Here is a 25,171-nt window from a genome sequence, read left to right as displayed (position 1 = left end):
GCCAGGTCGTGTAACTTTTTGAGTTTCCCCACATGCCCGTGTGCCAGGCAATGTGTTAAGCCGTGTAACTCACTTACTTGTATACAAAAGAACTCTCAGATGGCAAATGGTCGTGTACCTTACACGGCTGAGTCACACACTCGTGTCTCAAGTCGTGTGGACCCAAAATTTACTTAAAATCAAGTCATTTCGCAATTAAGTTCACACTTAACAAATCTAACCAATTGAGCATACATCTAAGGGACTTAAACAACATTCACCGTTACATAAACATGCCACTACCATTCAAAATATCAGCTATCAAAACATATCAATATTGCTTCATTTCATGCATAGTAACCTAGTTCAAACATATACCATAACATACCACAACATACCACAAGTACTCATTTTCATACCATTCTAATTACACCGAAAAGAACATTTTTACGTGTTAAAATACATAGTGACATAATTTAGTAAAGTATCAAAGTGCACCAAACCAACACATTTAGCCACATATACATGCCACTACCCTAAGAGACACAAAAACTACCAACTTTGATGGATTGTTTGAGCCGATTGATTGATCCTTCCAAAATGTCAGTAATAGTTACCAACAAAACAATTCACAAGAACAGATAAGTTTACATAACTTAGTAAGGACATAGTATAACATTTATTCTAATACAATTAGACACAATTCATATACTATTTGATTTTAGGGTTAAAATAGTACAATCAAGGCACGTAAATGATTTCAAGGGTATCGAAGTACAAACAGGGGCACCTATGTGCAATCAGAGGTACCGAAGTACAAACAGGGCACGTGCAATCATACAAATATTTTCTATAAGCATAATATTTAAAGAATCATAATATAGAAATACAAGTAGAAATTCATATACGTATTGAAATACTATGAACTTACCTACTATTCGATTCCGAACAACACGCAATGACTAATCCGTTATTTTCCCTTTTCCTCGGTTATTGTCTTTTTGATCCAAGTTTTGATTTATACAATAATTAAAATACAATATATATTAATCTCATACATTTCTACATTCCATTCAATACATATGACCCTTAACTTTTCCTTAATTACACATTTTCCCTAAACTTTTACAACTTTTACAACCCAAAAATCATCAAATTGACTATTTTATAATAATCAAACTACAACTGATTATTCTAGGCCCTTTAATAGTCCCTATTACACATCAAATTCACCATCAAACCCTAAATTTTTGACATTTTAATAATTTAATCCTTAAATCAAAATCTAACAAAAAATCACTTTACAAAACAACCATATACCACAATCAAATCTTCAAACACATAATTATCATAAAAAATTTCATGTTTCATTAATGGAAACTTCTAAAAATTTTAACAGTTTCAAGAACGAAGGTACAGGCTTAGCTGGACCTAGTTGCAATAATCTGAAAAACATAAAAATCATTCAAAACGAAATCAAATGCACCTACCATGCAAAAAGAATTCAAACTGAAACTTTTTTCCTCTTTAATGGTGAATTTTGGTTCTCCAAAGGCAAAAACATGAAGATGGTCACTTTGTTTTCATCTTTGCTTACTTAATTTTATTTTTAATTATTAATTAACTACTTTACCCTTATCATTAATCAATAATTTCAATAAAACCAAGCCCATGCACATCCACTAATTATTTAAATGGTATATTTACCAATAAAGTCCCTTAGTTTAAAATTTTAAAGCTATTAAATCCCTTTAACTAATGAGAACTCAACTTTTACTCTTTTTACAATTTAGTCCTTTTACTTAATTAATTATCTAAACGCTAAATTTTTTAACTAAATTTAAATACTGAGTTTAATGACTCCATAAATATTCTATAAGTAATACTTACAAGTTAATACAATAAAAAATTGTGGTCTCGAAACCATTATTTTGTCACTATTGAAGAATGGGTTGTTACATAGTCCGCCGGGACAATAAACACAGGGAAGTCCGTCGAGATAGTAATGTAACACCCCTAACCCTTATCTGTTGCTAAAACAGGGTTATAGAGAGTTATAGGGATTTACAGATAAAATAGAGACAATTTCATATCGTTACACATTCATATCATAAACGAATAATAATCAATCATATCGTCCTTTATATGAGCCATCGAGGCCCAAAATACGCATTAGAATCAAGTTTGGACTAAACTGGAAACTAAAAAAAAATTCGCAAAATATTAAGATTTTTCCAAGGTGTAGGGGACACACGCCCATGTGGCCAGGCCGTGTGGCTCACACGGTCAAGAGACACGCCCGTGTCTTAGGCCGTGTGGGAATTCGAAATAGGGACACATGATAGTGTCCAACCCGTGTCCATACCCGTGTAACTCTTTGACTTGGGTCACACGGTCAAGCCACACGCACGTGTGTAAGGCCATGTGAGCATACTGACTTGTGATTAAATAGGTGTAGGGATCACACGACCAAGCCGCATGCTCGTGTACTAGGCCGTGTGAAAATTTTTGAGCATTCTGTTTCTCAATTTTAAAGATGCAAGGGACACACAACCAGATTAAACGCCCATGTGCTAGTCCGTGTGTCACACATGACTAAGACACATGCCCGTGTCTCTGCCCTTGTGGACAAAAATAGGCCTTTTCCAAGGTCACATTTCTCACCGATTTTGTGTTCCACTTACACTCACACTTTAACACATTCACAAGCCAATACATTACATTCAAATCAAGCCAACATCAAATATCATGCATGACATATCAATACATATAACCAATTATCCATTTTTTATCAAATTAACCTAATACATATAAACACATCTTTGTACTAAATATGCCATTTCAAACCAATTTCCAATATACCATATCCTATATGATTTCCATCATTCATCATTTCAAACACTCATCAAACATATATAGATTCCTATACACACATCAAAACATATCTACCACAAGCCATTCCAATAGCTAATTACAACCAAAACATTTACATGCCGACATTGGCGAATTAACCTATACATGCCATTATAACCAAAATTTAGTTTGTTACATATACCGAATTGAACCGAAGGATAGTGTCAGATATCTCCGCCAAGCTTTCAACCCAACGAGCATCCGAATTACTATAAAATAGAGGAAATGAAACAGAGTAAGCATTTAATGCTTAGTAAGTTTGTATAACATGGAATTTGACTTACCATTTAATCACATTAAAGGTAAGCTCACAAAACATATTCTAAACAACTTCGCCAAAAGCCTAAACACATATCCTTAATAATCATGTTAGTCATATACTTCAAATAAATATCAAGAAACATGTATGAGTTCAAAAACAATCAAATTTCCTTATACATATGCTTTTCACATCATGTATCCATATAACATGTACAAATCTTATTCATGTATTTCAAGTACATTTTCCATAATAATTTGTCTCAAGTTCAGATTATCCAATGTTGGAACTTTGCCCATTGAATTATTTGAAATATCGATGGATACACAGGTAGTACACTCGAAGTGTACAAAACTGTAATCCGTCAATTCATATTCAGGAATGCTCATACGAGCACATAAATGGGAAGCTCATGTGAGCCATGTAATTGAAAGCTCATGAGAGCCATAATCGGGATGTTCAAGCGAGCCAATATTTGGAAGCTCCGAAGAGCCATTAATCAGGAAGCTCATGAAAGAGCCTTTAACCGGGAAGCTCTGAAAAACCATATAACGGGACACTCATAAAAGCTGTGGTGTGTCCACAACACATGCAGGATTACAACCAATCAGGATGCCCCAAAAAGTTATTAACGGGAAGCTCGCAAGAACCATATAACGAGAAGCTCATAAGAGACAAACATCGGGATGTTCATGAGAGCTAATAATGGGATGCTCTTTCGAGCTGTGGTGTATCCGCAACACATACAGGACCACAACCAATTCGTGAAACAATTATTCAAACGGGACTTAATACTTGTCGGTTATTGTCGGATATGTGAATACTTTCATATACATGGAACTTAAACATTTTAAATACATAACATTCAATTTAAAACATATAAATATACAATTTAGTTACACGAACTTACCTCGACAGAAATTCGTGTACTCAAAAGTTATTAATTCGTTACTTTCTCTTTTCACGATCAAACTCCGTATTTGATATATCAGGATCTATACTAATGAATTTAACATCAATTTATATTAAATTCAATCTAATTCACATTTTGGATAAATTACTATTTTTCCCTATATTTTAATTAATTAAGATTTCATCCCTAGGCTCGAAAATATAAAAATTACTAAAAGCGGGACAATAATACTTACTCAATTAAGCCAAATAAGTTTGCTATCTTCAAGCAATTCTAACTAGGGTTTTCATGTATTTAATTTGGGAAAGAGGATATAAAATGATGATATTTCTTATTTAATTGAAATATCATCTTTTATTATTTCATCTTTCCAATTTAGTCCTTTTCTTTATTTAATTTTCCATTGATGAATCATCATACTTATCTACTAACTCCTCTTAATGGTCTATTTGCTATATAAGGACCTCCAATTTTGAATTCCATAGCTATTTGATCCATTTAGCTACTAGAATTTAACTTTTGCACTTTATACAATTTGGTCCTTTTCATCAAATTAAACATATAATTGGTAAAATTTTCTTAATGAAATTTTCATACGACATTTTTATCATAATGTAGACTATGCAATAATATTAAAATAATTGTTCTTCCGGACTCGAATTTATGGTCCCGAAACCACTGTTCCGATTTCACTAAAAATGGGTTGTTATAACTCTCCTCCTTAAAGAATTTTCGTCCTCGAAAATCTTACCAATAAATAGGTTCGGATATTTCTTTCTTATTGTTTCCTCAGGTTCCCATGTAGCTTCTTCTATACCGTGTCGTTGCCTGAGAACTCTTACTAAAGCTACCTTTTTATTTCTCAATTCTTTCGTCTCACGTGCCAGGATTTTGATTGGTTATTCACTGTAAGTCATGTCAGGTTGAATCTCAACCTCCATCGGAGAGATAACATGTGAAGGATCTGACCGATACTGTCGTAACATTGGCACATGACAAACATTATGAATTCTGTCAAGCTCTGGCAGTAGGGCTAATAGGTACGCAATAGGTTCGATTCTTTCAGTGATTGCATATGGCCCAATGAATCGTTGACTCAGTTTTCCTTTACGACCAAACCAAATAACTTTCTTCCCAGGCAAAATTTTCAAGAATACCTTGTCCCCAACTTGAAATTCTATTTCTTTTCGTTTAAGATCCGCATAGGATTTCTGACAATTAGAAGCTGCCTTTAAACTATCTCGGATTACTTTCACTTTTTCCTCAGTCTCCTGGATCAAATCAACTCCATGCACCTTTTTCTCACTGAGTTTAGTCCAATACAACGGAGTTCTACATTTACGACCATACAAAGCTTCATACGATGCCATTTTAATGCTCGGCTGATAGCTGTTATTATATGCAAATTCGATTAACGGCAGATACTTTTCACAATTGTCTTCAAATTCTAAAACGCAACTTTGAAGCATATCTTTTAGAATCTATATGAAACATTCAGAATGACCATTAGTCTGAGGATGAAATGCAGTATTAAAATGTAATTGCGTACCCAGAGCTTCTTGTAACTTGTTCCAGAATCGGGGTATGAACCGTGGATCTTTGATTGAAATAATGGAGACTGGCACTCCATGTAGCTTGACAATCTCAGAAACATATAGTTCTACAAATCAGTCCAGGGAGAAATCCATACTTACCAAAATAAAATGTGTGGACTTCGTCAAACGATCATCGATTACCCAAATGACATCTTTCTTTTTCAGAGATAAAGGTAACCCTGATACAAAGTCTATAGTAACTCTTTCCCACTTCCATTCCGGTATCGTTATTGGCTGTAACAGTCCTGAAGGTACTTGATGTTCAGCTTTAACTTGCTGACATATCGAACATCTAGATACGAATTTAAAAATATCACGTTTCATTCCGGGCCACCATTACATCTTTTTCGAATCATTATTCATTTTATTACTCCCCGGATGAATAGACATAGCACCATTATGAGCTTCGTGCAAAATCTTCTGTACAAACTCTGAATTCTTTGGTACACAAACTCTGCCTCTAAATAACAAACAATCGTCAGGTCCTATTTGAAATTTTGACTTAGAAGTAGTTTCACACTATACTCGCTTAGCTTGCAACTCATTATCACATTTCTAGGCTTCACAAATCTATTGCAGAAATGTCAGTTTAGCTTTTAACTCAGCTAAAATTGAACCATCTTTAGACAATGACAATCGGGCATTCATTGCTCACAAAGCAAACAAAGACTTCCTGCTCAGAGCATCTGCAACCACATTTGCTTTTCCGGATGATAATCGATAACCAGATCATAATCTTTCAACAATTCAAGCCACCTGCGCTATCTAAGATTCAAAATTTTCTGCGACATTAAATACTTTAAACGCTTATGATCGGTGAATATATGACACTTTTCACCGAACAAATAGTGCCACCAAATTTTTAGCGCAAAAATAATCACTGCCAATTCTAAATCATGTATTGGGTAATTCTTTTCATGTGGTTTTAGTTGTCTAGAAGCATAGGTTATTACTTTACTTTCTTGCATCAAGACATAGCCTAAATCATTCAACGATACATCGTTGTAAATCACAAATTCCTTACCCAATTCAGGCTGAACTAGAACAAATTCAGTCAACAAGGCTTTCAATATGTCAAAACTCTGCTGACATTTATCAGTCCATTCAAATTTCACATCTTTCTGCAACAACCGTGTCACCGACGAAGCTATCATCGAGAATCCTTTTACAAATCTCTGATAATAACCGGCTAATCCTAGAAAACTTCTTACTTCAGATACATTTTTCGGTGGTTTCCAGTTAACAATAGCTGAAATTTTATTTGGATCCATTCTGATGCCTTTAGCAGATACGATATGTCCAAAAAAACCACATTCCCGAAGCCAAATTCACATTTGCTAAATTTTGCATACAATTATTTCTCACGCAGATTTTGTAGAACAATTCTCAAATGGTTAGCATGCTCGATTTCGTCTCGAGAATATACTAGGATGTCATCAATAAATACCATGGAAAATCTATCCAGATACGATCTAAAAATTCTATTCATTAAATCCATAAATATCGCAGGTGTATTAGTAAAGCCAAACAGTATCATAAGGAATTCATAATGTTCGTACCTAGTTTTGAAGGCTTTTTTCACTACTTTTGAGTCTTTCACTCGTAACTGATAATAACTGAAACGGAGATCAATCTTTGAAAACAGTGTGGCACATTTTAACTTGTTAAACAAGTCATCAATACGAGGCAGTGGATACTTATTCTTGATTTTAACTTTATTGAGCTACAGATAATCAATACATAATCTCAACGATCCATCCTGTATGATGCTATAGATATAGGTGTTATCCTGTATGATCCATGGTAAATAACTAGGTTGAGCAAAACCCCTATCAGTCAATTCTTGCAACTGTGTTTTTAACTCTTTCAATTCTGTAGGGGTCATTCTGTATGATGCTATAGATATAGGTGTTATCCCCGGAATAAGATCTATAGAAAATTTAACTTCTCTGATAGGTGGTAATCTAGGTAACTCCTCCGGAAACACATCAAGATATTCACAGACTACTGGTACTAATTTAATATTCAATTTAGATACTTTAGTGTCCAACACATAAGCAAGGTAAGTATCATAACCTTTTCTGACAGATTTCTGTGCTGACATAGCTGATATCACATTAGACAACCCATCCATTTTATCTAATTCAATACAAAGCATTTCCCCATTCTGACATTTCAATACAATATGCTTCTGTTTACAATTTACCACGGTATCATACTGAGTTAACCAATCCATACCCAGAATCACATCAAATTCATTAAATGGTAATAATATCAAATCAGCCAGGAAACAGTAACCTCGTATCATTAACGGACAATTCTTACAAATTTTATCCACCATCACATATTGACCTAGGGGGTTCGATACTTTAACCACGAATTCAGTGGATTCAATAGGTAAAATTTTATTAAACACTAAATTCATGAAAATGTATAAATGAGTTGAACCAGGATCAATTAAAGCAGTAATATCAGTATCGAGAAGAGAAAAGGTACCAGTAATCACATCGGGTGAAGAAGCATCCTCACGTGCAGGAATAACATATGTTCTGGCTAGTGTTTGTGCTTTAGATCTTACAGTTGAATCTTTTGTCATACCTCGGCTACCGCTCACATTGCCAAGATTACGAGGTGGTCTACCTCTTGTAGCGGGGTTGCTCGGCCTTGAAGTTTGGACGGTATCTTTTTCAGGCTTTTTCGGCCAGTACAAAAAATTCTTTTAATTCAAAAATTCTAACTAACAATTTTATGTCTTCATTTAAACCCTCTTCAAACCGCTTACACATGGCGATTTCAGTCGAGATACACTTTCTAACATATTTACTCAGTCGGACAAATTCCCGTTCATACTCAGATACTGTCATATGCCCCTGTTTAAGCTCTAAACATTCTTGCCATTTCTGATCAAGGAATCTCTGACTGATATATTTCTTTCAGAATTCAGTTTGGAAAAATTCCTAAGTAACCCTTTCCTTTGGTACAAAAAAAATTAGTATGTTCCACCACTAGTAGGCTGAATCTTTTAATAAAGATACAACACATTTCAAACATTCATCCGGTGAACAAGACAATTTATCCAGAACTCTAATGATATTTTTTAACCAAAATTTAGCTCTTTTTGGATCATCATCAGCTGTACCTCTAAACTCTTCAGCACCATATTTATGGATTTTATCAACAGGTGGCTTACTGATTCTAATAAGTTCAGTACCTTGTGGAATATCAAGAACCAATTGAGGAACATGAGGGGGTGGAGGCTGTTGTACAACTGGATTTGTTCTTACCAATTTTGTAAACCATTCATTCATCATTTCAAAGAAGGCATGTTTAGCCTCTCCTTCTCGGTCCTCAGTTATGGGCTTTTTACTACTTAAGGCTGCTCTTTGTACAGAAGCTTGAGCATTACTTTCAGCTTCTTCGGATTCAGCTCGGTTTGACAACATTACTATATGAAAAACATGTTTTAAAATGGTCAAGAGATATCACACTTTCACAGGTTATATAATGGCATGTATAGCTAGACTTGTACATGCTACATTAGTCCAAGAATCGACTAAACTGTAGCTCTGATACCATAAATAAACACCCCTAACCCTTATTTGTTACCAAAATAGGACTACGAACATTACTGGGATTTACAGATCAAATAAAGACAATTTCATATCATTACATATTCATATCATAAACCAATAATAATCAATCATATTGTCCCTTATATGAGCCCTCGAGGCCCAAAATACGCAGTACAATCAAGTCAGGACTAAATTGAAAACTCAATTTTTTTTGCAAAATATCAAGATTTTTCCAAGGTCCAAGGGACACACACCCGTGTGGCTCACACGTCCAAGAGACACACTCGTGTCTTAGGTCGTGTGGGAATTCGAAATAGGGACACATGATCATGTCCAACCCGTGTCCATACCCTTGTAACTCTTTGACTTGGGTGACACGGCCAAGCCACATGCCCATGTGCTAGGCCATGTGAGCATACTGATTTGTGATTAAATAGGTACAGGTATCACACGACCAAGCCACACGCCTGTGTGCTAGGCCGTGTGAAAATTTCTAAGCATTCTGTTTCTTAATTTTAAAGATGCAGGGGACACACAGCTAGATTAAGTGCCCATGTGCTAGGCCGTGTGTCACACACAAATAAGACACATGCCCGTGTCTCTGCCATTGTGGACAAAAATAGGCCTTTTCCAAGGCCACATTTCTCACCCATTTTGTGTTCCACCTACACTCACACTTTAACACATTCACAAGCCCATACATTACATTAAAATCAAGCCAACATCAAGTATCATGCATGACATATCAATACATATAACCAAGTATCCATTTTTTTATCAAATTAACCTAATACATATAAATACATCTTTGTACTAAATATGTCATTTCAAACCAATTTCCAATTTCCAATATACCATATCCTATATGATTTCCATCATTTATCATTTCAAACACTTATCAAACATATATAGACTCTTATACACACATTAAAACATGTCTACCACAAGCCATTCCAATGGCTAATTACAACAAAAACATTTACATGCCAACATTGGCTAATTAACCTATACATGCCATTATAACCAAAATTTAGTTTGTTACATATATCGAAATGAGCCGAAGGATAGTGTGAGATATCTTCGCCAAGCTCCAACCCAACGAGCTTCTGAATTACTATAAAACAGAGCAAATGAAACAAAGTAAGCATTTAATGCTTAGTAAGTTCGTATAACATGAAATTTAACTTACCATTTAATCACATTAGAGGTAAGCTCACAAAACATATTCTAAACAACTTCGCCAAAAGCCTAAACACGTATCATTAATAATCATGTTAGTCATATACTTCAAATAAATATCAAGAAACATGTAAGAGCTCAACAATAATCAAATTTCCTTATTCATATGCTTTCCACATCATGTATCCATATAACATGTTAAAATCTTATCCCTGTATTTCAAGTAAATTTTCCATAATAATTCGTCTCAAGTTCAGATTATCCTATGTCGAAACTTTGCCCGTTGAATTATTTGAAATATCGATGGATACACAGGTAGTACACTCAAAGAGTACAAAATTTTAATTTGTCAATTCATATTCAGGAATGCTCATACGTGCAGGTAATCTGGAAGCTCATGTGAGCCTTATAACGGGAAGCTCATAAGAACCATAATCGAGAAGTTCAAGCAAGCCAATATCGGGAAGCTCCGAAGAGCCATTAATCAAGAAGCTCATAAAGAGCCTTTAATCGGAAAGCTCCGAAGAGCCATATAACGGGATGCTCATAAGAGCTGCGGTGTATCCACAACACATGCAAGATCACAACCAATCGAGATGTTCCAAAGAGCTATTAACGGGAAGCTCGCAAGAACCATATAACGGAAAGCTCATAAGAGCCAAATATTGGGATGCTCATGAGAGGCAATAACGGAACGCTATTTCGAGCCGTGGTGTGTCCGCAACACATGCAGGACCACAAATAATTTGGGAACCATGTATCCATCGAATTACATTTATTCAAACGAGACTTAATACTTGTCGGTCATCGTCGGATATGTGAATACTTTCATATACATGGCACTTAAACATTTCAAATATATAACATTCAATTTAAAACATATAAATATACAATTTAGTTACACGAACTTACCTCGACAAATGTTCGTGTACTCGAACGCTATTAATCTGTTACTTTCTCTTTTCCATGATCTAAATTTGTATTTGATATATCTGGATCTGTACGAATGAATTTAACATCAATTTATATTCAATTCAATCCACTTCACATCTTTGGAAAAATTACCATTTTATCCCTATGCTTTTAATTAATTATTTTGTCCTTAGGCTTCATGCAATTTAATCCTTATTCCAAGCCTAGCCAATTTTTACATATCATAATACCAGTCCAAGTATTTCACAAAATTTAGAATTTTTCCATGAATTTTACATCTTTTCAATTTAGTCACTAAATCAAAATTTCATTAAAATCTCCTTTACAAAAGTTGTTTATCTATCAAAAACCTTTCATTTTCTACCATAAAACTTCATAATTCAACTATATTCGTCCATGGAAAAACCTTGGTACTTTGATAACTTTACAAATTAATCCCGAGATAGCTAGATTAAGCTATTACAATCTCGAAAATATAAAAATTACTAAAAATGAGACAAGAATACTTACCCAATTAAGCCAAATAAGTTTGCTATCTTCAAGCTCTTCTAACTAGGGTTTTCATGTATTTAATTTGGGAAAAGGATATAAAATGATGATATTTCTTATTTAATGAAAATATCATCTTTTATTATTTCATCTTTCAATTTAGTCCTTTTCTTTATTTAATTTTCCATTGATGAATCATTATACTTATCTACTAACTCCTCTTAGTGGTCTATTTGCTATATAAAATCTTCAATTTTGAATTCTATTGCTATTTGATCCCTTTAGCTACTAGAATTCAACTTTTGCACTGTATGCAATTTGGTCTTTTTCATCAAATTAAACATATAATCGAAAATTTTCTTAACGAAATTTTCATACGACATTTTTATCATAATGTAGACCATGCAATAGTATTAAAATAATTTTTCTTCCGGACTCAAATTTGTGGTCCTGAAACCACTATTCCAATTTAACTAAAAACGTGTTGTTACAAGTAAACACTTTGTGAAAGGTTGTAAAACCATAGCTTGGCTATGACAATCAATAGAGTCTGTCGGGACATTAAACACGAGATAGATCACCTGGACGATAATTATGGAAAGTCACACATATGGAAAAAGAGTTAGAAAAATAATGCAAGTGTTGGTTCGGTAAGGAACCAACATATGAGAGAAATAGTAAACCTGAATGTTACTCAGAGGATAATTGTCGAATTATTGTAGACCAGAGCAGTCCACAGTAAAAGGATATGCACCTTAAAAGTAATGAATCACTGTTAAGGCGGTTCACAAGGGAGTAACCCAAATAACATGTCAACCTGGAAGTAGGGTGAAATGAGATCTAGTCCACCATAGTGGCATGGGTCTTCATTAGCTAAATCCCTTGGCAGATTGTCAATAAGACCTACAAGACGGAAGTAAGAAAAGAAAGTTTGTCAAGGACTAATTGGGTTTACTATGATCGCAAAGGAAGACAAAACAAAAGGGTTATTAGGGTGGTACGCATGACGACTACCTTATAAGTCCAATGTGGAAAAAATAATCTGTACTGGTAACTAACCACCCTGTTATGTAACTAAGGATTAAAAATTATGAGTAGAAGGATTACCAGGAATGGAGGTGGATGAAGGAAATAATATACATAAGGAAGGGACAAAGTCCGCGATTATGGCGAGACACCTGAGAAATTGTCCCAAAAACAATCAGGGAGTTAAACATGCCTAGTTTATTTCCTTTACTATCCCTACAAGACGGGATCTTTTGAGTAATGTAACAAAGAAACTCACTAGGTTTATTTGAACTTACAAGGGTTTTAACTTGTAGTTGCAGGATTCGTGGGATAAGAAACTTTAAGAGGGACTGAGCCAGGCCGTGTTAAACCGAAAATCATTGTCAATATGGTGTCATATGTTGGATCTGGAGCCCTAAGTGTAGTATATTCTTTTGTAAACTTGTAATTTTTTTGAAAAAATTGGTTAATAAAATAGATTCATTGATTACATTAATATACTTTGTATAATTGTTCTTACATGGTTTTTTCATACAAAGCAAAATGGAAGAAAATGTTGCTCATTGGTTGTCAAAATGTTTAACTAATAGTAAGTGGTATTACATGGTCGGATCATAGTACGGATAGACAACTTGTATTAGTAGATGAACCTAAACATGTCCTTAGTCTAATTGAAAATGAGAAAATTGATTAAAAGACAAATATGTTGTCTATCAAGTCCAATTGGGGAGATGCTTTGTCTTAGGCATCGAAGTGGATGACTCCCAGAAGATGGAGACATAGATGTGACTGATTTGACTGATGGTACATCGGACATGACCCATGACCCAAGCAAAGTAGATTTTGAATCTGTTTATGTATTTATTCACTTCTGACATTTATAGTGTGGCATACCTAATTCCTGAGTGGATGATGGACAATGTGTGCGTGACTTGTACAGTTTGATATAAGTAAAAACCTGAGTTCAAAGAGATAAGGAACCAAAAGCTAGTGCGTTGGGTATACGACTTTTGTAATATGTAGTGTCATTCACAACAGTGGAATTCATAGCTCAAAACATGGGTAAATGATATCCTCTCATTTGCATTACATGATTGATGAAAAGTAAACGTGGTCACGGGTCATCCATCTTTGTGATGGATGACTTGATCACTATTTGATAGTGATTGAATTTTCATGAAAGAAGATGTAATAGTTACCATGAGATAAAATAAGATTATATTTGGAGAACGAATATTATCCCAAAGAGATTAATGATATCCTATAAGGGTAACACACTTATGACAAGGTCATTGGACGAGCACTGAGTAGTTGCTTTCATAACGGTATGTTGTTGGGGAGAGCTCAGTCACGATACTATAGTGGAATGACTTTGTGACTAAATAAATTTATAATTAATAGGCAAAAAGCCAAAACTTAATTATAAATCTTTTGATCCTCAACTAGATATGTCCAATCGGTCCCTCCATTAGCTCGTTGAAATCAGAAATGAATTGTGTGTTTGAATAGAAATTAACGAAATGAATAGGAAAAGAGAAATGACATTCAGGAATTATTATGATTTTTCTCTGAAATGAAGAAATGTAATCATTTAGATATGAATGTAGGTTTCTAGAAATGAAAATGGAAATGGAAATGAAAATGAAAATGGAAATGATCCATTTGCAATCCTATATGGATTACTTAAAAAATGATCGGAAGAATATGTTTATATTTTTGGGCTGTTTTGAACCTGAAAATGAAAATAAACCATTCAGTCATAGTGAACATGTTAAGTTGTGAAATATTGAACATATTTTTTCGAAATTTTACCAAGAGCAAAATGATCAAAATTTTACCAGAGGTAAAATCATCAAAATTTTGCTAGGGGTAACATAAGGATGAAAAAAATTTTTTATATATAAATATTAAAGTTTATTTTGGAAAATATAAAAATTGAATCGAGTTGGATCACATTACAGAGTACTAGTCAAAAAGTCCCAAGAAGTACTCGTAATTGGACTTGATGTGAGAAAAGCCCAAAAACCCCTCATGGACATGAAGGGGGCGGCAATTCTAGTAGGAATATTAGGGTGTTCCATCCACCCTAGTCCTATTCTAAGTAGGATGTTGTTTTTCTATTTAAAATAAACCATTACAACTCAACAAGGGTTCTACTTTCTCTTCCTATAAATAGATGACAGTAATAAAGCTATTAACACAACTTTGAGAGATTGTTATACTACCGAAAAACAGAGAGAAATTATCCTAAAATATTACATATATTTTTCTAAAGTAACAATTCTATCAGTTTCAATTAAGAAGAGAGAATTTTTGTTTTCACCCCAAAATAAAAGAAAAAATTTTCTAGTTTTGTGTTTTGATTCAATTGGTTCAAACCCACACTTGAAGTAGTTCGTGGTACGAGAATAGCGAAGAAGATTGTTTGGTTGAAAGCCAGGAACAACGAACATCCGCTAAGCTAAAAACACATGTATAAATTTAGTTAAGATTTATTGCTATAAATATTACAAACCGGATCGGTTTTCAAAATTTTAATTTTTCGCTGTGCAGGAAAACTCTTTTCAAACCGAAATTTTTCCAACATTATGCAAATAGGAAGGGGGTACCTTTAAAGGCTTCGCCTCGGGGTCAAATATATTGTAATTGGATAGTTCCCTTAGAGTTTGGAATTTCAAGATATTAAACTTTTTTTTTATTTAAGGTTCCTGTTATAAGAATGTTTATTAATAAGTAATAAAGTCCGTCCTTAAGGTAGTTAAGTTTAAAAATTATGGTTAGGACCAATCCGGCCCAGTTGTGACACTTTACACCCGAATTTGATGTTCGGGTCGGGTAAGGTGTTACATAACGATTATAAGTCTACAAAGAATGGGGTGATCATGTATCAGAAAAATCTCAAATTCAATATAGCAAATTAGATTGTCAATAAATGGGTCTTCCTTAGAAGAAAGATTTAAGCATAGACTAAGTCATAAGAACAAAATTGTCGGGGTAATGGAGTAAGTCTATTTTGAGTTCAGTGTGAAACAAAGAGATTAGGGTAAGGATCCGTAGTTGTAGCGAGATATTTGATAGTCTGCCAAAAGTAGTTGTCAAACTGCATATTCGTGTATATGGTACCTTGATGAGTCGAGCTAGAAAGGTAAAATGGGAGCCTAAGATAGAGCTAGACAAGGTTGGGCCTTAGAAAGGGTTGCTTGAAGGAGTGTGTCTATGATCAGATCAACTGGTATATCTGCCAACAATTGGTTCAAAGAACACATGAGCATCAGCTACACTAATTTTATTGCAAAATCTCTTATGTTTTGTCAAGGAGTTTTAAATTTTGTACTCTTACTCTTTCTTACCCAAAAGTTGAGAGCCTTTGATTTCTGTTGTACAGAATCTCAATAAGTTCCTCTGAACTTACAATTGTATTGCTTTGTACACAGGATTAAGGAGTGATTCAAAGGTCATGGAGGAACCAAGCCAGACACTGGCAAGTTAGGCGAATGACCGCCACAGTTGTACCATGCATATAGAGGGGCACCCTTAGAGGCTACGCATTGAGGTTCAAATAAGAAGGCTTTTTTATTAAAATTTTAATTCCCAAGTCGTTGTATACTTATAAACTTAAACCTGCTCAATAAGGTAAATTTATTGTAAGAACTTTAGAAACAGTAGAGAATTTATCTATAGTGATACTTTATAACCTGTTGTTAACTAAAGAAACTAGAGTAAAGTTATGTGTAAATAGGAAACCTATCTTGGCATTTAAAAGTTGAAAATAAATCAATACAAAATTATTGTTAAGTATCTTGGGTTGATTGTGACACTTGGTACCCAAACCCAACGATTGGGTCAGATATAGGGCGTTACATGAACTTACCTATTCGAAACACAAAACGAGTAGATTCTTCAAGGATTAATCCACAATTTTAGCTTTTCCCCTATTAGCTCCACTTTAATCCAATTCTTGATCCATACAAATATTTTATATATCAAATCAATACTAAAAAGTATCAAATATTGTCATGAGATTCATGATCCTAAATAAGTCCATTTTTTTATTTCTCCCATATTCTACATTTTATTCAATTTAGTCCTTGAACTCGGGATAAGCATAACTTTCGATTCCTAGCTTCAGATTAAAATTTGATTTCACTTTCTTTAGGGACATTATAATTTATATTTCTAACATAATTTCATGATAAGTTTTACATTTATTCAATTTGGTCCCTAATGTAACAAAGTTAACAAACAAGCTAGATTAACTTTACAATCTAGTCCTTTTCATAATCTAAGCTCAATATCTATCAATTTCAAGCCTAATTTATCAAATTATCAACAATGAAAACCTGCTGAAACTTTAACAGTTGATCAAATTGATACTTGGGCTAGCTAAATCAAGCTCCCATGATCATAAATATATAAAAATTATAAGAAAAATGACAAAATTTAAATGCCAAACAAATGCTTGAATGCTAGAAAGTTTTTGAAGTTTTCTTCAACCTTTTCTATGGTGGATGGAAAAAGGGGAGGAAGATGATAGCATTTTCCACTATCCCTCCGTATTTATACCATAATTAATCTTAATTAACTTTAATTAATTAACTTAATCTTTGATTTATTTTACCTTAATTATTATTAATTTAATTAGTGGAAAATAACATCATCATCCACTATCCTATAATTTAAAATGGTTTAATAACCATTTTGGTCTTTTAGTCAATTATCATATAAATCCTCAAGCCTTTTTAATTAAAACTCTATAGTGATTGTATTTTTACAATTTAGTCCCCGAGTCTTAATTAATTATCTTATCCGTGAAATTACTCGACCGTACTTCAATATATTTTTATTTTAACTCTGTAAATGTTCCTATTTTATATTTACGGGCTCGATTTATGAAAATAGGATTTCAAAATTGTATTTTTCGATACCACTAAAAGTTAGATCATTACAAATTAACTTAATTAAGACAATTATATATATTTAATTATAATTAAGACAATTATATATAATTATAATATTAACTTAATGGAAATCATCATCATTATCCACTAAGTCATGTTAAATAATGGTTAAATAACCATTTTAGTCCTTTGGATAATTGCTATTTAAGTTAGCAAACTTTTCTTAATTGAAACTCAATAGCGATTGAACTTTTACAATTTAGTTCCTAAACTTTAATTAACAACTTTTTTCTAAATTATTTAACCAATATTTATAATATTTTCATATCAAATTAGTAAATATTTTCATTTTATATTTACAGACTTGGTTTATGTAAATGGGGTTTTGAAATTATATTTTCGACACCACTAAAAAGCGAAATCGTTGGAATAACTGTGAAAATGTATATACCCTATTAATTAATTAAAATGTGTATTTTTATAAATATAAGCAACTTTATAATAGCTAATTGAAAATATATATTTATATATAAAACTAAGTCTAAGTTAATAGTATATAAAATTTAAATTATTAATTAGATTCAATAACTTAATATAATAATTATATTTTGTTGTTAAATTTAATTAGAAAAGAATAAAAATATTAAAATATTAAAATCTTGTACCAAGCGGGTATTTGGTCAACTGTTTGTTACTTAACCCGTCAGTATTTGGTATTTTTGTGGTTTATAAATTCATTGTACATAGCTTGAAAGGATATAATAGTTCCTAGGAAGAATGGGGCATTCAGATATTCGGACCATTTAATTAATTGCATCTGGATCACCTTCTATTCAAGGTATTTGGCTTCCTCCATCAAAATCTGCCAGTTCCCATGAGAAGAAGTTTCTGTTGCTACGCAATTCCATACTGTTGCTGCCTTAACAATTCTGCTCCCCATTGGCATGTGGATAAGAATTGGCGCAAGGAAGACTAACTGAAACTGAACACCTTACACGTATTGGCGTTTGAGCTTGACATGGTTGGAAGAACAGTTTGTGTAGATCTTCGACATGGCAGGGATTAGCCCACTATGTTTTGTCGCTCAAAGATAACAATAACAATGACTAAACTGACAATAATGTTGAAAGGTAACTACAAACCTTATTCAAGGAGGCCAATCACCAATAGTCTCTGCAGGAACATAAACCATTCCTGAAATGGTGAAACCGATTTACATCCCTTACAATTATCTCTCTCTTCCAAATTTCAGAAGCAAACTTCATAACTGTATGACAATCACCACATGTCCTTAGATTTTTCTTTATCCTAATTGGAGCCCCAGCAGGGAGTGCTAGCAACCCAAATGCAAGTGCTATTTTCTCACTATGATACCACAAGCTCTCCTCCTTCAACTCTTCAGCACTATTAACAGCGAACTGCGTTTGAGGCACATATCCTTTATTCGTCACCAACTCCTTCACTTTTTTCAACATCTCATAAATTTCATCCGTTCTAGCATGCAATTTATCATGCACTGTAAACACAAAGCTCTTATTCTTAACATCAATCCAGCTACATCCTGGTTCTTTCCTTACCCTATTTATACCCATCAATCTTCTAACATGATCGGCTTCCCTTAACTTTCCTTTATGTACATACATGTTGGCAAGGAGAATATAGTTACCAGGGTTATCGGGCTCCAACTCAAAGAGTCTCCCTGCAACTTCACTTCCCATTTCAAGATTACCGTATTTTGCACAAGCACCAAGCAGAGCTCCCCAAACAGATGCGTTTGGTTTGATCGGCATTTGTGCTATAAACTTCCTAGCTTCATCTAGCTGACCTGAACGACCTAGTAAGTCAACCATGCAGGCATAGTGTTCATGTCCAGGGATTATACCATGCACCTTTTCCATAGAATTGAAGTAAGCATGCCCTTCTTCAACACGTCCTGTATGACTACAAGCTGATATTACACAAACAAAAGTAATGTAATGAGGTTTTAAGCCATCTGCAAGCATTTTTTCAAACAACTTAATTACGTGGTTTCCATTGCCATGTTGTTGGCAAGCAGCAATCAGTGCCGTCCAACAAACAACGTTAGGATTGTCAATTTCTTCAAACACCCGACAAGCGTCATCTAAGCTCCCACATTTTGCATACATTGTGATCAACGAACTGGCAATGCATGTATTCGTTGAAAACCCTGATTTTATGGTCTGATTATGGATTAAAGTCCCTTGATCCAGTGCAGCAAGGTGGGCAGATGCATGAAGGGCTGTCGAGTATGACGCCTCATCTGGCGATATACCTGCCCTTTTCATGACCCATAAATAGTTGCAAGCTTCTTCAAAGTTTTCATTGTACACACAACCCATCGACATGACGTTCCATGCAATAACATCTCTATTCTCTATACCTAGAGAATTAAACAACAAAGCACCTTCATCAAACAAACCGCATTTAAAGTACATGTCCATAAGCGAATTCTTCACATAAGACAATGTGAGTAAACCTTGTTTAACAACTACCCCATGCACTTGTTTTCCAAATTCCAGAGCCCCAATATTAGCGGACGCGCTTAACACGGTCGAGAAACTCACTTGATTAGGACTAAAAAGATCCTCCCTTCTAACCTCCCTAAACAGAAAAAGGGCCTTGACATGGAAGCTGTTTAACAAGCAGCCAACGATCATGGAATTCCAAGAAACAATGTTCCTTTCAGGCAAAGCGACAAACACCTTCTCTGCCAGGCCCATATCGTGGCATTTAGCGTACATATTCACCAACGCGCTGCCAACAAACACATAACCCTCGTACCCGTGCTTGGAAATCAAGCAATGCATCTGCTGCCCGTGAACGAGAATGGAAGTGCTAGCGCAAGCTGGCAAAACAGCGGAGAAGGTGAAGTGATTAGGGTATACACCAGCGGTCCGCATCTGGTTGAAACAGGACAAGGCCTGAAAGGGTGCGGGGAGATGGGAAAGTAGGGAGATGAGAGAGGTCCAAGAGACAACGGTTCTGGTTAGTTGATGGGCAGTCGAGAAAAGGAGTAGGGAGAGAGAGGGGCGGCCACACTTGGAGTACAAGGTGAGGAGGTTGTTGAAGAGAAAAGGGAGGGAAATGAAGCTGTTGGTGATGATTTGGGAGTGGATTTGAGTAGCATGTCTGAGGCATTTGGTTTGGGCGGTGGCGTTGAGGAGGTAGTTCAGATGGGTGGGTTTGTGTCTGTGCGAGTCTTGAGAGTAGATATGTGACATTGCTGTGGCATTATTATTAAGCTCATGACCCCATGCTTTTCCAACTCTGGTGTAACCCTGATACTAGTAAATAAGAGGTTGATGTCCGCAGCTTTTTCGCAAATTCCTTTCTCCACCACACAAGAAAATAATAACACCCTGCTTTTGGGTCAACCGGGTCCAAGCACAAAAATTTAGCATTTAAGTGCTTTTGTTTTTTGGTTTATATATTTAAAAGTGATAATTATCAGAAATACTTTTATGTATATTAATTATTTAAAAAGCATATAAATTTAAATTAAACTATATTTTATATATCATTATATTAAATTATTGATAAAAGTGGGCTTCTTGATTGATTGATCGAACAAATTAATTATGGGTTCAAGTTCTCTGAGCAAAATAGCGTTGGGAGGGGTCTTGTCCTTCTTTGCACACCACAAACTGTTCTCGATTATGCAAGGGTATAAGTAAAGTTTGGGATGATGTACGAGCTAGCCTGGTTTGGAATGTTGGCAATGGTTTAACAATTGATTTCTGGCTGAGTTGGTTACCAGAGTGCGGCCCGGTTGTCGAGCATTGTCTGAACCCTCAGGCTGTACCTTTGGGGTTTGTTTCATTGGCGCCTTTCACTTGTAGCAATAGGCAGTGGGACTGGAATCGTCTCCGAGCCTTGCTGCCTAAGGAGATAATTCTATGGATAGCTGGTAAGCAACCTCCAGGTGGGTGTGACGTGGAGGATTTCCTGGGGTGGCGATGGGGAACGCATTTTCGTTTCACCACAAAGTCGGCTTATGAGCATTTGGCGCCCTCGAATAGCATTGGCATGCATGTGACGTTGAGGCGGGTGTCGCATATACATTGCCTTCAATGTGTAAAAGTTTTTCTTTGGTTGGTTCTTCAGGATCGCGTAATGACAAATGAGGTACGTCTTCGTCGACATATGACAATGGATGGCCATTGTGGGGTGTGTGGCTATCAAGTTGAGTCTCCCAACCAAGTCTTAGAGGTTTTGTTTCCCAGTAGTTACTGTCTGGCAAGAACTTATCAAACCCGAGAAACTTACTGAGTTCTTAATGACACTTTTGGTTCACTGAAATGAGTTAGGGTTGTAATGGAATAGAGTTGTAATTGAATAAAACTGTAATCGAATAAAATCGTAATCAGTAATTCAATTGTTTGGTTGAATGTAATAGAATAGAACTGTAATAGTATTATTGTGTTTGGTTAAATGAAATAGATTTATAATAGCATAAGGAAAAAAAACTAAAATGACCATAATACCCTTAGCGTAATTATAGTCTAATAAAAATAAAAATAAATAATTTAATCATATTTTAATATAATTATTATTAAATATAATTTAATAAAAATAATATATAATTTAATAACATTCTTAATATAATTAATTTTGTATTAAAATATTTTTATTTTTATATTAAATTATATTAAAATATTTAAAATATTTTATTTACTACATTTTAAAATAATACACTATTATTTGAATCCATTGCTTCTCAAGTTATCTCAATTTTATGATTTCAACTAAAGTTTCATTTGTTATTTACATAATTTTTATATAAAACTTTTTACCGTGTTATAATCTAAAATTAATGAATTGTATTAAACACGAAGCTTTTAAAGAAAAAGTCACAACGCATCGAAAAGAAGAAGTGCATCTTTTTATTTTTCTTTTTACGGTAAAAGAAACAAAAAATTTTGTTTGTCTACATTATAGAATTGGAAAATGTGATGTTAATGAGGCAACTTTACATTAATGATTGCTTTAAAGGAAAGAATTAAACAAAGTATACCAAATGATATAACCCCTAAAGGCCCAAGATTTGGCTTCTCTTCATTTCTTCTAACAAATGAAGAATTTCCCAAAATAATAGATCACAAACAAGTAAACAAAAGGTCCATTAAAAAATAAAAACCCTATTCTCAGTCTCCTAACGCTCACTTCCTAAAGACCAAACCCCATTTTTATCTTTGTTGCTCCAATCCATTCATTACAGTAACCCCAAACACTCAAATGCACATGCCACTGTGAAAACTGTTACAGAATAAAAAAAATAAGAACAATAGCCCATTAAAAGCATCAATGATGAATTTAAACCTCTGGAAACAGTTTTGGATCCGAATTGTGGAGCATTAGACGCCTGTGATCCACTGTCGACTCTAGCAATAGAGTCTTGAGGTTTTGCAAAATAAGCCTATTTGAAATATATGTAACATACTTAGTCAAAAGTTCTAAAAGCAAAAGGGATTCACATAACTTTTAACAGAGGACAATCAATTCAACATTGAAAAAATGCATAAAAGATTAAAAATTACAACCATGAACAATTTGTAGCTAGTTATATAAATATGTTGGACAGGGATGTAAGATAATATGTATTGTATACAATAAAGAAAATAAATAAGAGGAGCAAGCTAAATGCAACCCATACCTAACTAGTCTCCAACTCCTTCTTTGTCCTACATGGAGTTTTAAGGAAAAACAAACTTTTTCTTACACAAGAAAATACACTCCAAAAATCATTAAAAAAGTAGACCAACCAAATTTATTCCAATTTGGCAACTTCCAAAATCAAGAGGGAAAGAAAATCCACTAACCAATAAAAACACAAAAAGGAAAGAAAATTCTAATACTAAAATTAAGCTTCTTAATGATTTATTGTTAAGTCTGATGGACCCATATCAACAAGCCAAAAACAAGACAAATAAACCAACTTAACTCAACTAATCAATAAATGATGTTTAAACTTTAACCCTTTAATAAAAGGAGAAGCAAAATAACATTCAAAACAATGTCCTACATTAACAGCAAAAACCCTTTTCGGCCCTCTCACATCATATATATCCCCAGAAATTAAAGAAGAGGTTTGCAACATCCAAGCTACAGTTATATACAGGGAACAACCCCCCAAAAATGATAAACTATTCATATATCATTCAAGTGTACGCTGCTTATCTCAAGGAAAGCGAATAAGATGCCTTGGTGCTGCAATACCTGATTTGCAAGGTCCAACTCAACAGATGCATACACATATTATACCATTGATGCCAGAGAATGCACTCATTGAATTGAACATCAATCTTCATCTGATAACATAAATATATAATGTCAATAGTAGAGGCATGACCTCAACAATAGTAGAGGAATGAAAACTTTTGAATAGAGAAGAAGTAGTGGAAAAGGTGAATTCCTCTCTAACTGGTCCCTGAATGGAACAAGCTTTCTTCATATCTAAATTCTCATGACTCTAAATATTCTAGCTATTTTTTCTGCACAGTTTTTCCAGCACATTTAGGCATTCCCAAGTCTTACCAAACTATACATACATATAAATATATAAGCACTTTGAAGCACTAAAAACAATAGAACATCAACACGCATCAAATTAAGAGAATTCAACCATATCTACATGGCATTTGAATTATTTTTAAGAAATTAAGGGATGCAGATCCAAAAAATTAGGTGAAACAAACTAGAAACTAGAAAGTACAAAGAAGATAAGAAACCCAACATAATGTTTCCTTCTCCTGATTTGACAATTTTCCATATAGAAGACAATATTTGGTTTCATAGAATGGGATTTCAAAACCAAATTGATGTGTTGTTGTGAAAGTAAAACCACAAAAATAAACACATTGATATCGCATGAAGAAAACAACTATAAGAGAAGTTGGTTACAATAGATATATTAGTAAAGAGAAGAGTACCTAGTTACAATCATCGACAACTCCAGCAGCCAACAGCAGCGTGGCAGAGGGAGACAAAGAAAGAAAAGGTGACTTTTTTTTTTGGTTTACTATGTGACACAAGCAACTTAAAGAAGGGCAAGGTAGTAAGACTGTATGTATAATCAAGTACAGGTGGTAGTTGACTATAGCTTAACTTGTTTTGGTGAATGATAAAGCTAGAACCCAACTTCAGAGTTAAGACTTGATGATAAAATGAAAGAGTAGAAGAAAGAATAACAAACACCAATTATCAAACTCATTGCCTCCAACCTTGCATCAGTTTTTCTACTGCTTCAACAATCTTCTCTATCATATCTATCTAGCCTTTTTTCTTCTTATATTTGTTGCTTCTTAATTCTTCAAATTTATTAGGCTTTATGTCCAAAGCAACAACCAACCAAAGACTAAATTTACATTCCTTTTAAGTTTTTTTCCTTGAAATCAATAATGATTTAGAGACCA

The 25,171-nt window shown here is 34.1% G+C and overlaps 1 protein-coding gene across 1 annotated transcript; it reads right to left on the bottom strand.

Annotated features, from left to right (window-relative positions):
- Positions 1-18,357: 18,357 nt before the first annotated feature.
- LOC105784461 (pentatricopeptide repeat-containing protein At2g22070) lies at positions 18,358-21,090 on the bottom strand. The gene has a single exon (XM_012610348.2). It carries the CDS (start codon positions 20,978-20,980, stop codon positions 18,899-18,901), a length of 2,082 nt encoding a protein of 693 aa, XP_012465802.1. The 5' UTR covers positions 20,981-21,090; the 3' UTR covers positions 18,358-18,898.
- Positions 21,091-25,171: the final 4,081 nt, after the last annotated feature.

This window comes from Gossypium raimondii, chromosome 13 (assembly GCF_025698545.1).
Source record: "Gossypium raimondii isolate GPD5lz chromosome 13, ASM2569854v1, whole genome shotgun sequence".
Classification (NCBI taxonomy): domain Eukaryota; kingdom Viridiplantae; phylum Streptophyta; class Magnoliopsida; order Malvales; family Malvaceae; genus Gossypium; species Gossypium raimondii.
This window is presented reverse-complemented; position numbering and strand designations above follow the sequence as displayed.

Coding starts and splice junctions, on each gene's coding strand:
- LOC105784461 (XM_012610348.2), bottom strand. CDS start 20,980: ATGTCACATATCTACTCTCAAGACTCGCACAGACACAAACCCACCCAT.